The 11877-nt window shown below is 35.4% G+C and overlaps 2 protein-coding genes across 3 annotated transcripts; one reads left to right on the top strand and one right to left on the bottom strand.

Moving 5' to 3' along the window:
- Positions 1–196: 196 nt before the first annotated feature.
- On the bottom strand, positions 197–6724 carry LOC108002854 (vascular endothelial growth factor A, long form). The gene is made up of 6 exons (XM_017064793.3): positions 6521–6724; positions 3974–4079; positions 1608–1813; positions 1398–1508; positions 1003–1184; positions 197–551 (listed from the first exon to the last, which is right to left on the bottom strand). The coding sequence occupies exons 1-6, from the start codon at positions 6722–6724 to the stop codon at positions 395–397; spliced, it is 966 nt and encodes a 321-aa protein (XP_016920282.2). The 3' UTR covers positions 197–394.
- Positions 1844–9818, top strand: LOC108002853 (uncharacterized). 2 transcript variants are annotated; one of them, XR_009828863.1, is made up of 4 exons: positions 1844–2229; positions 2312–2742; positions 2823–7585; positions 7884–9818. XR_009828863.1 is itself a non-coding variant. In XM_062071517.1 (3 exons), the coding sequence occupies exons 1-3, from the start codon at positions 1994–1996 to the stop codon at positions 3347–3349; spliced, it is 1194 nt and encodes a 397-aa protein (XP_061927501.1). In that variant the 5' UTR covers positions 1844–1993; the 3' UTR covers positions 3350–9818. The 2 variants fall into 2 exon arrangements, 1 of the variants encoding a protein (XP_061927501.1); XM_062071517.1 differs by having other exon boundaries at positions 2823–9818.
- Positions 9819–11877: the final 2059 nt, after the last annotated feature.

Raw genomic sequence — 11877 nt, 5'->3', positions numbered from 1 at the left:
TTTAAAACAAACAAATATAGAATAAAATTAATAATAAGATCAATAATTGTATATTTAATGTATTTATATTTGACAAAACGTACAAAATAGTTTAAAGAAACATAGAATAAGATTAATAATTGTATATGTTTTTAAAATGAAAAAAATTAATAAAATACTTTTTATAAATAAGGATTAAAAAATTATATACAAATAATTTATATTAAATAATTGTATTTCCTTATATTACAATATTTTTTGATATATAAAAATACATCACTTATTTTGCAGTAACTAATATTAATATTAATATTAATACATAAATAATATCAATACTTTTATATATAACAAAATGGCACAAAGATAAAAAAGTAAATTGTTTTAAAATTTAACCTATAAATCACCAATCTGATTCTTATTCTGGATCTGGTTTAGGTTTTCTTCTAGGATCATCTGAATCTAGGGCAATTATTACCGGTGGTACATTATCCGGTCTTTGTGTTTGTCCGAATCTATAATCAGAACCTTTTGTGGATGTAAACCATGTTCTAGATAGTGATACTTGCAGGCATCTAAAATATTTTTAAATACTCAGAGTTTAAGATAATATATTATTTTCATAATGGAAAATTTATATTTTGTTAATAAACACACAGTGTGCATTCATGAATTCATGTATGAGAAAATAGTATTATTATTTTAATTGTTTTAATTATATCATTCGAGTAAAATATAAAAGTAAGCAAAGCATTTAAAAAAAAATGTTAGTGAAGAAAATTTGATTTAATGCAATAGTGAATATAAAGAAAATAAGCTGAATATAAAGAAAATATAATTCATGCGATATAAGCGATAAAAATAAAATATTAAAAAAAAAAAAAGAAAAGATAAAATATTAAAAAACAAAAAAAAAAAGATTGGATGCGTCATGCATAGCTTACAAGATATACAAGATAATAGAAATGCAGCAAGGAAGAAAAGATGTTATTCCCGTATTAGAAATCCTTGTTGTTCCGTTCACACCTGCATGAATTTTGGTCGAAATAAAAACCAGTTGAACACTCCTGTACTTCTCTGCAAAAACAACTACAAAGATCTGGATGCCACATTTTCATATTGCTTTCATTACACTTTTTCTGTTCATCGACGTTGTTGCACGTACATGTACATTCCTCCGGTATATAAGACTGTTTCTTGTTACAGTCCTGAAAAAAATATCGTTATAAAAATTTAACCATTTTGAAAATTGAAATTTCCAAATTCTTCGATTTAAACTAATTAAATTATCACAATAAAAATTCATTGCTGCTAATTCATCGCAAATTATACATTAAGATTTGCAGATTACGAACCGACTTATACTTATACTTATACAGTTTAAAAAGGAAGATCTCAATTATCGACTGTTCTCAAATTACCGTCTCCTTTATTTTGCAGTCACACGTGCATTGCGTGTGCTCCTCTATCGGTACAATACGTTTGCCTTGATACTTTAATCCATCACCGGATTCAAGAACTGTCACAAAAATCTTTAAATATTAATTAATAACGTGATTAGTTGGAATAACATATATATATATGTATATACATATATATTCTTCGATAATATTCAATCAAATGTGACTTACCTCGAAATTTCGAATTTCCGTAGCCGTTGGTTGACAAGAGAGTAACGAGTGACTACAACAGCCTCCGCATCTTTTGACCCGTGTGCAAGTTGGATAATAAATAACAGATGGCTCATTTTCTAATAGAGGAACTGTTTGTAATTCAGGCATACACGAAGCTCGATTTGGTCGCTCGGCATTCGAACGTTCAGTTTCTCCCATTCTACCTGGAAGAAGATCCCGTTCAGTGACAACTTGAATTAGTCAGAGGATTTCCCTTTTTTTCCTCGAATTCCCATTATGTCTAGTTCAATGTGGTTTTTGTGGTTTGATGTAAGAAAAAAAATAGCATTTCTTGGAAACATTTTGCCATAAGTTTATCCTACTTTTTCAGATAATTGAGAACAATGGAAAATTTTGTACAAGCAATTTCAGTTGCGAATAGTTACTTCGCTTTGGCCGATGGTCTCGCCGACGGTATACACAATTATCTTTCGGAGGATGTGATCCTCGATTGGTTTGGATGGATAGTCGAAGGTAGAAAAAACGTGTCTGCCTTTATGGAATCTCACGATTCGAGACATATATACTCCTACATCGTACCGACAACCAACATCAATTACAAAAAGAAAAAATTGAAACGGTAAGATATAATATAAAACGAAATTATAGAAAAATTTCGTGGAACGAGGAAAGAGAATGTTAACGTTAGATTTTTCACGTAGACTTTTAAAGTTTCGATCGTATTGTCGTCAAAATCAAGAATTTGTAAAAAAAGATTTCGTCGATGATAATAACGAGGCGAGGGTCGAGTCGTTCCATCGAGAAGTGGAAACGTCATCGAATTGTGACGTAACCAATGTTAATCAAAATGAAATCGATGCGAAGGAAATCAGCGCAATGAATGACGCGTCTTACGATTTGAGCGAGGGTGATCTTTTCAATCTTTTTAAGCTTGAGATCTCGACGTCAAGCACAGAAGAGATCGAGGAGAGCATTAATAGGATAAAATTGGAAGAGGAAATGGCACCAACCATCAAAGCTATCAAGAGAGAGAATGGTCCAGGAGATGAAAACGTTGTCGTTGGGTTGAGCACACCTAAATACATAGAGGCTTACGGCGAGATGGAATTCTCGCGGAGATACTGGAAACGAGGCAAGAAATACATTCTTTCAATTCCCTTTTAAATTCCCTTCGCAATCTTTTGTATGATTCGAATTTTAATTTTTCATTAGGAATAGCTAGATTGAACAGCACAATGAACATAACAGATATTTTGTTTAATCGTACCATAGATATTTGCAATGCGTATTCCGTGCCTATGTCTAGTGTGCACACTTGGAAACGACCGTGTAAATTACAAATTGCGTACAGCACTGAACATCCAACCTTGAAATTATCATCGAATAAAAAAAATACAGAAAAAGATAGGGTACGATTTGGACGCTCTACAATCAGACTGCCCACTTTGGAGGAAATCAATCAAATTAGCGATAGATTAATTCCGAATACGGACAATTTCGGTGGCTTTTTGAAGAACACCGATTTCTTCCAAGATCTCAAAGATTTCATAAAAAATTTGGAAAAAGAACCCTGTAAGTTATTCAATCCTTATTACGTGGAAAAAAAATTAGTTTTTGAGAAGCCAGGGGTCAACGCGAATAACGATAAGAAAAAGAAAATGTTCCTTTATAATTATCAGATTCATCTGATAATATACGAGGATAGCGAGAACGAGCTTTGCAAGAATTTAAAAAAATAAAATTTTTGAAAAAGTAATAACAGGGATGCGAGAAATTCCAAGCGTAAGAAAATTGTTGTATCATCTGATATTTTTCCAGAAAATTCATGCGAAAATCATGTTTTTTTTTTTTTAATTTCTTTTTTATTTAAAATTTTTTTTCGAGTTAAATTTTTCCAATAACGAGTCCATAACGTTACTCGATTTTATGAAATTTATGAAATACTTATGTTAAGTATATTTTTTATTGTGCGATCAATTGAATGCTGATCTCACGTTCCCTGATAATCAAGTTTGAACAATGAAATTGGTAGAAGATATTATAAACTTTAAGATGTTTATCTAACCGAACAATATTTGCATCTATTACAATTGATTTAATACTGGTAATAATTTGTTCTTCAAACATTCAAAGATTTACGAAGTCAACCATACTTACAATATGCTTCACAGTGTTTTCTTTTTCGTTTTTTAAGCACAGTTTTGTAATTTTTGTTTTCTTTTAATAATAAAGTGCAATTTACAAGGTCGTGTAACAATATATTTGTTTTTCGCAATATCACGAGTCAACCGGTTTTTCTTACGTACTATTCCTTTCTATAGATCCATAATTCCTGTTAATAAGTTATTTAAGATCATACTTACTGCTCGAAGAGAAGAAAGCAACATCTTGCGGCACACCTTTGACTAATTTAAGAAAATCGTCGATCGAATTAATGGAATCGATTTTCTTGGCTAATTGTAGCGATTTCTGAAAATAACACGAATTTTGGATAAAGGAAACGCAAGATGGAATCGGATAGAAAATTATTTTGATTTTCCTCCGTGTCGTAAAATTATCTTCATTTATTTATCGTTATCTCGATTAATCAATAGTTCGATTGATAATAAAGTCAATAAAATCGATAATAAAAATGAGAATGTTTTCATAAAATAAGAAAAAGAAAAAAAGAAAAAAATTGTCATTTCTGCAGGTATGGTATTGTTATTGTATATCTACGTGATTGTTAAACGGAAACAACTTTTAAAAAAACATATTAACCAGTTCTTGTTTCGTTTTTTTTTCTTGGAATTTCCAACGCAATTGTCATGCATATCAAGGGATGCGAATCGAAAGAAAAACTAATTGGATAATAACATAACGCATTATTCCAGAAGAAAATACGTCAAGATCTTTTTATTTCAGTGTGACGTTATCAATCGCTTTATCAATCGAATTAATTAGTAAGAAAACACGATAATTTGAAAAAAAAAATTGAATAGAACAATTTTAGACGTAATTATCGGGGTATTTCCGATAATATCTTATCAATGAATCATCGATTTCGATCACGGACATTCTCGTGAATGAAGCAATAATCACAGGATCTCAAGTCGTCGAAGAAATCGATACTTTCACGAATATTAAAATATTGTTAAAAAATATTTTTAAAGCCGAATCGCACGAAACGTTGAACACGAAGGTGTATAACGCGTATAACTCTGCGTTCTTCGACCTCTCACACGTTCACCATTCCATCTGGAACAGGTTTTAAACAAGCTGGTATCGCGGTGAAAAAAATCAGCAAACCGAACCGATTTTTAGGAAGCATCCTCGGTGTTAACGCGAGCGGTTCCCGATAGACGCCGTTCAAAGTTTTCCCTTTCGAACGTCTGAGCGGCGGTGACGTGGCCAGATATCATAAATCTCATCGATGATAATTTCGAGCGATATTTATCGTTCCGTATCGATGAGTTCTTTACCATCTTTTTACCAGCTGAAATACTTGCGAAAAGGAGCGCGGAGTGAATCGATAACGGTACGGCGAGCATTTTAATAAACGTATTACGCACGTTGCACAATTTGCATAAATGAGAAACGCGATGTCCCGAGACATTGTACTTTCCAAGAACGTCCTCTCGACGCTTCTCAAGAATTTAATCGCCGGCATTGTAAGGTCGTCTGTTACACTCCTGACTTCGCGCTCGATCGTATAACCCTATTGCGATAATGAAATATACGCGCACACAATGATCGTTTCGTGACCAAACAAATATTATCTTCGCGAAATAATGTTTATCCATCCTCGATCGCACCGAAAGGATGGTTCTCAGCTTGCAACGATAACGCTGCGCGCGCCGTTATTTCCTAACCGTTCCTAACCTGAATTTCTCTTTTCTTCTTCTCGTCACGAATTAGATAGAACCTATAAATAAATAAATACCTATCGTCCAGCTCGTGCACATTCCTCGTATCTATAAACACCGATTGATGAAAAATTGTTGAATCGTTTTGATAAAATTACGAAAAAAAAAAAAAGTTGACGAAGTAATCGAGTAGGTATTCGCACGGACGGTTGTTGGTCGTTGGTAATCAATTATCTACATAACGAATCACAGGTATTGCGACAAGAATTCTAAGTGTGTCGTGTACCGCGAGGTTTTCACTTTTCTGTCTCGATCTCGCCTGCCGCCTCTATACCGCTTCTAATATATCCTTGACATTAGTGGTATACACGACCTTCGTATCTTTTGCGGGGAAAAAACGGTCTCGATACTCCCGTTCACGCACAGGATTTCGTAATAACAATCGTCATCTATCGTCGACGAAAGGAATTGCCGCCACGTTTCCGTTTATCGCTTACGTTAACACCGGTGATGATAATAGAAAAAAAGGGGGACACGGTATTACGGCGAGAACAAAATCGAGAAGGATTTCCGCATAATTTGCGGCGGACGAACGCGTAATTCGCCGCTATTTTTTTTTATTCGTGACAAATTCGCGGAAATCGTTATCGCCTATTGGCAGAATTTTAAATTTCACACGAAACGAGCGATAGGTGGAACGGCGAGCGAAATAAATGTATCGTTGAACAACAGTGAGCAAGTTGTAAAAAAGTGGAAAAGAAAAATAAAGATAGAAATAAAAATAAAAGATAAAAACACGTGATGCCAAAGTTATAAAGATATCTTTTTCCTTTTTTCGCACACGAGACTGTCGGATCAATTTTTTCCTTCAAATTTTTACCGCTGTCGCGTCTGTCACGTACGCTCTCTTTAACAATGCTACGCGGGATAACGTAATTGCGCTATTTATCAGAGTGAAAACGTGGGAGTGTTGCAACGCGGCTCCGTGAACCAGACTCTTCCCGTACCGTTCGCGAAATAATACGTGCAATACGCGTTCGGATGAAAATGATGCCATCGATTTACCAACGATTCGCCTGCTGCACTCGGCCCACCCTCCGACGCAGGACTCGCCGTTTCTTTCGCCCTCGGGTCGCCCCGATCGGGGAACACTATCCTTTGGTCGGAGTATCTGGTATCCAGTTGAGCCATCACCAGTCCACAAATCGAGAACGAACAAATCGCGAAGCGGAGAAACGTTCTAGATCGTTTGTAGATCGAGTACGGCATGTCTGGCCTCCGTGCTCCACCGTCAATAAAGGAAAAGGGGATCGGAATCGAGTCGAGTTCTATCCTGTCCTCCGCTCATAAAATATTCACCGCGCTGCCACTCTGGAAACGTAACACGTGGCCAGATGATCGCCGAGCAGTTGGTCCAGTCGTGGCGGTAAATTCGTGGCGAGGAAATCGGTAATCGCGCACAATCGTGTTTACCGATCCGACGTGTTTCGCGTGTCGCACTCGATGCACGAGGAAAACGGAAGGAAAGTCGCACCTGAGCAGGTTCGACTGTGCTCGCGCCGCGATCGACTGCCGAAGCGAATACGTCTCCGCGCGTATTTCTCGGCCGCACACATACGAACGCGCGCAAGCGCACCGGCACACGTACACGGATCATGAATCGCACGTACGGCTCGGTTGCAATACACCGATAGTAGTGTCATTTTCGTTTTGTGACCACCGATCGATTATCGCTCGATGATAAATGTCATAAATGTCATAAATGTCGTTTCACTATCTCTCCGCGTGGCGGAAAAAATTGTATATGTCTTTTTTATTTTCTTTCTTATATTCCTTCTTACATTCCCTCGTCCCACGGTATCGTTATGATCGATGATAAGAGACGGTTTATTGTGCAACGGTATGTTGTGCGCTACGATTCTGATATGACGGTGAATCCGTTCGTCGGTATGCGGGTTAGTAGCTCAAATTTTCGTGATTGCCGGGGCTGATTGGAACAAGCGTGGGTGTATAAATTTGCATGCTAGATCGCACTATTCACGGATTGCCCTCCATAACGTAACAATCCTTCAAGGTGTTACGTTAAACTCGTTTGACGAGGATAACGATGTTGTGCCGCAACGTGCTGTGGTAAGATGGATCAACTTTTTCGTCCAATCTTTTTTTTTTTCAAATTCTAACTTCATCTTTATCTCTCTCTTTCTCTTTTTCTCTCTCTCCGTCGAAATGCAACTCTTTTTTATATTTTTTTTTTTGGTTCAGACTTAGAACGAAAATTCTTGTATTCGTTGAATCGCTTGAAAAATAGGTTATCTAACGATATATTCTCGCAATCGAATTGTAATAAATTTTCATTTTTTTCATTCTAAAATCACGATCAGATTCTCTCGATTTTAACCTGTTACGTGTAATCAATTCTTTCGCGAAGGAAAATTTGTTTTTCCTATCGAAGAAGGATCGAAACCGAAGGAGCAGCCATTTTCTCACCGATGTAAGATGAATCGCGATACATCGATACTCGCGCGCCTCTCATCTCGAATTCGCGGGGAATTTGAACGTAAATGCGATCGCATGGCATTACGTTTGTACGTTACAATTGACGAGCAACGATTGAAAGAACAAAAGAAAGGAAAAAGACAGGCATAAACTTTTTATCGATAAATTGTGATTTATTTCATCGTCTGTTAAATTATAAATGAAAATTAGATTCACAATATCCGAATATACGATGTAAAGAATAGATGTTCTCGTGCTTTGAATTCAATCATTTCAGAACTTTGAAAAGTTTCTTATTATCCAGATTTTACTGCAACAGAATGAAAATAATGGAAGAAATTGGAAACGACGTCGAAGAAAGTTTTTTTTTTTTTCTTTAAAAAATATTTTACCGTTTTATGTTTGACCGAATATGAGTTTCCTGCAGCCCATGTTGCGAATGTATCCGTATCCTGGTGGACATTTCTTCCTTTGTGGAAATGTCAGAGGTCTGGATTCGTGCATGGTGACGAAAATGCAGAAAAACAAGACGAATAAAACGAGACGTAACGGCGCCATCGCGTCACGCATAAATTACGAATGATTTTGATAGATTATTGCTCGTTAAATTTTATCGTTTTACACAAAATTATCGTGAAGACGAACAGTTGAAGACTGATGTAAAGGACTGATGAGAAATGCGCGCAATATATTACTTTTACCGTGATTCCCCCTTCCTTTTTTTACGCATTATTCGCACTAATTTGCGGTTACAATTCATATCCTGATCACTCATAATGCGGTTTGTATTTGATAATTATGTACGATATTTTCGAGATAATTCGTAAATTAATCATTAGCGTGTAATGAATATTTTTCGAAGGTAATATATCCGCGTTGCGTTAATATATTCATTAATGTATTTATTTGCCTTTAATAATTTGATCAGTAAATGGAATCGTCAAATAAAAACACATCATGATAAATTTTATATATTAGATTATAATTTATTGATAAATATTTTGTTATAAATTCTTTAGAAAAAATTATAATAATATTACATTTAATACTATAAAACTATGCGGATATTTGTAATTATATTGAATATTTATAAAAGTATAAGTTTTTAACAGAAAATTGCAATTCATTTATCTAATGCAACTCATTTACTTTTATACGTTAAGTCAAAAAGCTGATGAAAACATTTTATCGTTAAAATTATATTCAAGTTGTTGGAAATATTTCTTATCTTTATTTTTTTTTTTTTTGCCTTTTTTTTTACCAATTTACAATTGTTAGATATTTTGAGTCGTTTCTTGAGCGCATTAATTAAATTCTGTAGAGCAAACATAAACAAGGAAAGCAAATAATAGAAGAAAGACAGAGATAGAATGAAAATGGTGAAATCAGCGCCATCTTCAGAGTGCCGCCAATGAAACAGAAAAAAAGGACAAAAAATAGTAGGAAGAGGATAAAGATAGAACAAGAATTGACCATCAGCGCCATCTCTCGAATGCCAAATACGTCAACCTAAGGTAGAACATAACGGAATAAGAATCGAATAATAGCGCCATCTGTTCGATGTTAAAGACATCTATCCGAAAATACTCAAAAGATGGCGCTAGTTTTCAATTCTCACTCTATCTTTATCCTTCCCCTACTATTTACTTTCTTTATTTATGTTTCATTTGCGACACTCTAGAGATGGCGCTGATTTCCATATTTTTATCCTATCTCTGTCCTCCTCCCATTGTTTGCTCTCCTTCTCTAGACTCGCTCTTGCCGCGTGATCAGAGATAATTTTTCTTTCGAAATTACGATGCGTCTTAATCTTTGATTAAAAAAAAAAATGTAATTAAAGAAACGTATTTAGAGAATAAAAAAAAAATATATATCAAACCTTAAATCTACTCTATATCCGTGTTAATAATTTCGTTTTTCGAAACTGAGATTTATCTTTATCCAACGTTAACATTTCTTTGCAATACTCGATCTTTGATTTATCTCTTCGTTTCATTCAAAATTGTTTCGAATCTTTCATTCAGTATTGCTACATTACTCGATTTAGATAACGCTCGCATTCTCGTTCGCATTATCGACTTCACGCTCAAGAAAGAAGAAGAATCCTGTAGAAACAGAAGGGTAATAGTTAGACGATGATCTATCGTCGGGTTGCGTAAAATTTATTACAAGTCTCGACATTGAATGGCGGTTATGATTATTATTATTATTACGAACGACGTACTTGTAATCAACAATTCGAACAGGGATTAAAAAATTACGATATCATTTATCATTCCCTTGTTAATTCGTGAACGATTTCCATCTTTTCGAAAGAACAATCGTAGTCGTCTGTAGTCGTTTATCATGACAATTCTATCGGTCCTCTCGTTTTTATTTCTATTTCTCTCTCTCTTTCTCTCTCTCTCTTTTTCTCCGTTACAATTACAAAAGAACGAAAAAGGAACGAATATCAAACGAATATCCTCGACGATACACTCTGATTACAATTACCTAACCGTGAATGATCTCTCTTTCCGTTTTCTTTCTCAGACGCGTGTATTTAAAATGAGATAGAATTTCAACTTACTTAAAAGAAAGCCCTGCAGCGATTCCCGACCTTCACTTTGTCCGATGGACAATTGACCGGCACATTGATGAAGGCCCCCATGTAAAGGTTCTTTGTGTCGTTTGTGTTGTTGTTGTTGTGTTGTTTCGCATTAAACGGCACGAATTTCTTCTCGAATTCGTTCGACGATTTCGCGTCCGACGAAACGTTCATCGAAGTAGCCTCTGCGACGGTTCTTCGCGGCAAACCAGCCACTTGGATCGCGCACAAGGACAGGAACGACACTGCCACCGATACGATCCACCACAATTTCATGATCAGGACGACGTGAAATTTGTCTCTCTACGACGACGAGCCTCTTTGCCAAGTTTATTCCACACGGTAAAGAGTTTCCAATTACAATCCGATCTTTGGCGCGCACAACGTTATCGACACTCTTGCAAAACGATTAATCGCAATGACCGAGAATTTTTTCATCGACCCGATGATATCATCGTTTCGTCGTTTTGCTAGTCACTAGCTTCGCGTACCTATTTCCAAGAATTGACGAAAGGATTTGTTTTGACTCTATCTTCGATGATGCATTTTTGCTTGCACACTGGCGTGGAAAAAGCATGACGTATCTTATCGGTACGTTGAGTATCGATGACAAAACTGTTATCGCGCGATATTCTTTGTATTATTTACGTTACTATTATCGATCAAGGAATTGTATGATATGAATTCATTTTTATATTTTTTTTTACATTTGCCAAGATAATCCAATTGTTCTTCTGGGTTGCACATTTCATTCATATTTATTATTGCATGATTTATTATAGAATAAATATTTGATGTAATAATCGTCCGATTGTTCGAGTTGATTTGAGTGACATTTGAGAAGGGCCAACCGCTGACGAAAATCAAATGAACCAAAAGCACCACGAACACTGTATTCCAGTAGCTCATCGTTTTGGGGGTCACGCGAATCGAATCACGCATAATCTTGATCCTCGATCTTCGATCGTCAACGTTTTTATTACGAAGGAAAGATAGAAACAAACGGCAACCAACGTCGATCTTCACGCCAACGAGTTTCGATTCCCTATTTATTATAAACATTGTTTTCATTTTCATTTCGATAACCTTCGCCGATAACTTTTCGCGATTAACGAAACATCGACAGAGCGCGTGTATATTTTTACATTGTTGTTAAAAACAAGTTAAAATTGAATAAAAAACAAAAAGAAAATAATGTGGTAGTTCAAGAAAGATTAAACGATATTTTTTATCGATGGAGTAAAATATCGACTTAAATTTTCCACGCAGTTGCGCCAACGAAATATCGTCCCGGATATTTAAGTCATCAAAAAATGATGTTCATTCACCTTCGGTTAAC

This window comes from Apis cerana, linkage group LG2, assembly GCF_029169275.1.
Source record: "Apis cerana isolate GH-2021 linkage group LG2, AcerK_1.0, whole genome shotgun sequence".
Taxonomy (NCBI): Eukaryota; Metazoa; Arthropoda; class Insecta; order Hymenoptera; family Apidae; genus Apis; species Apis cerana.
The sequence above is the reverse complement of the archived record's forward strand: the minus strand, read 5'-3'. Positions and strand labels throughout refer to the sequence as shown.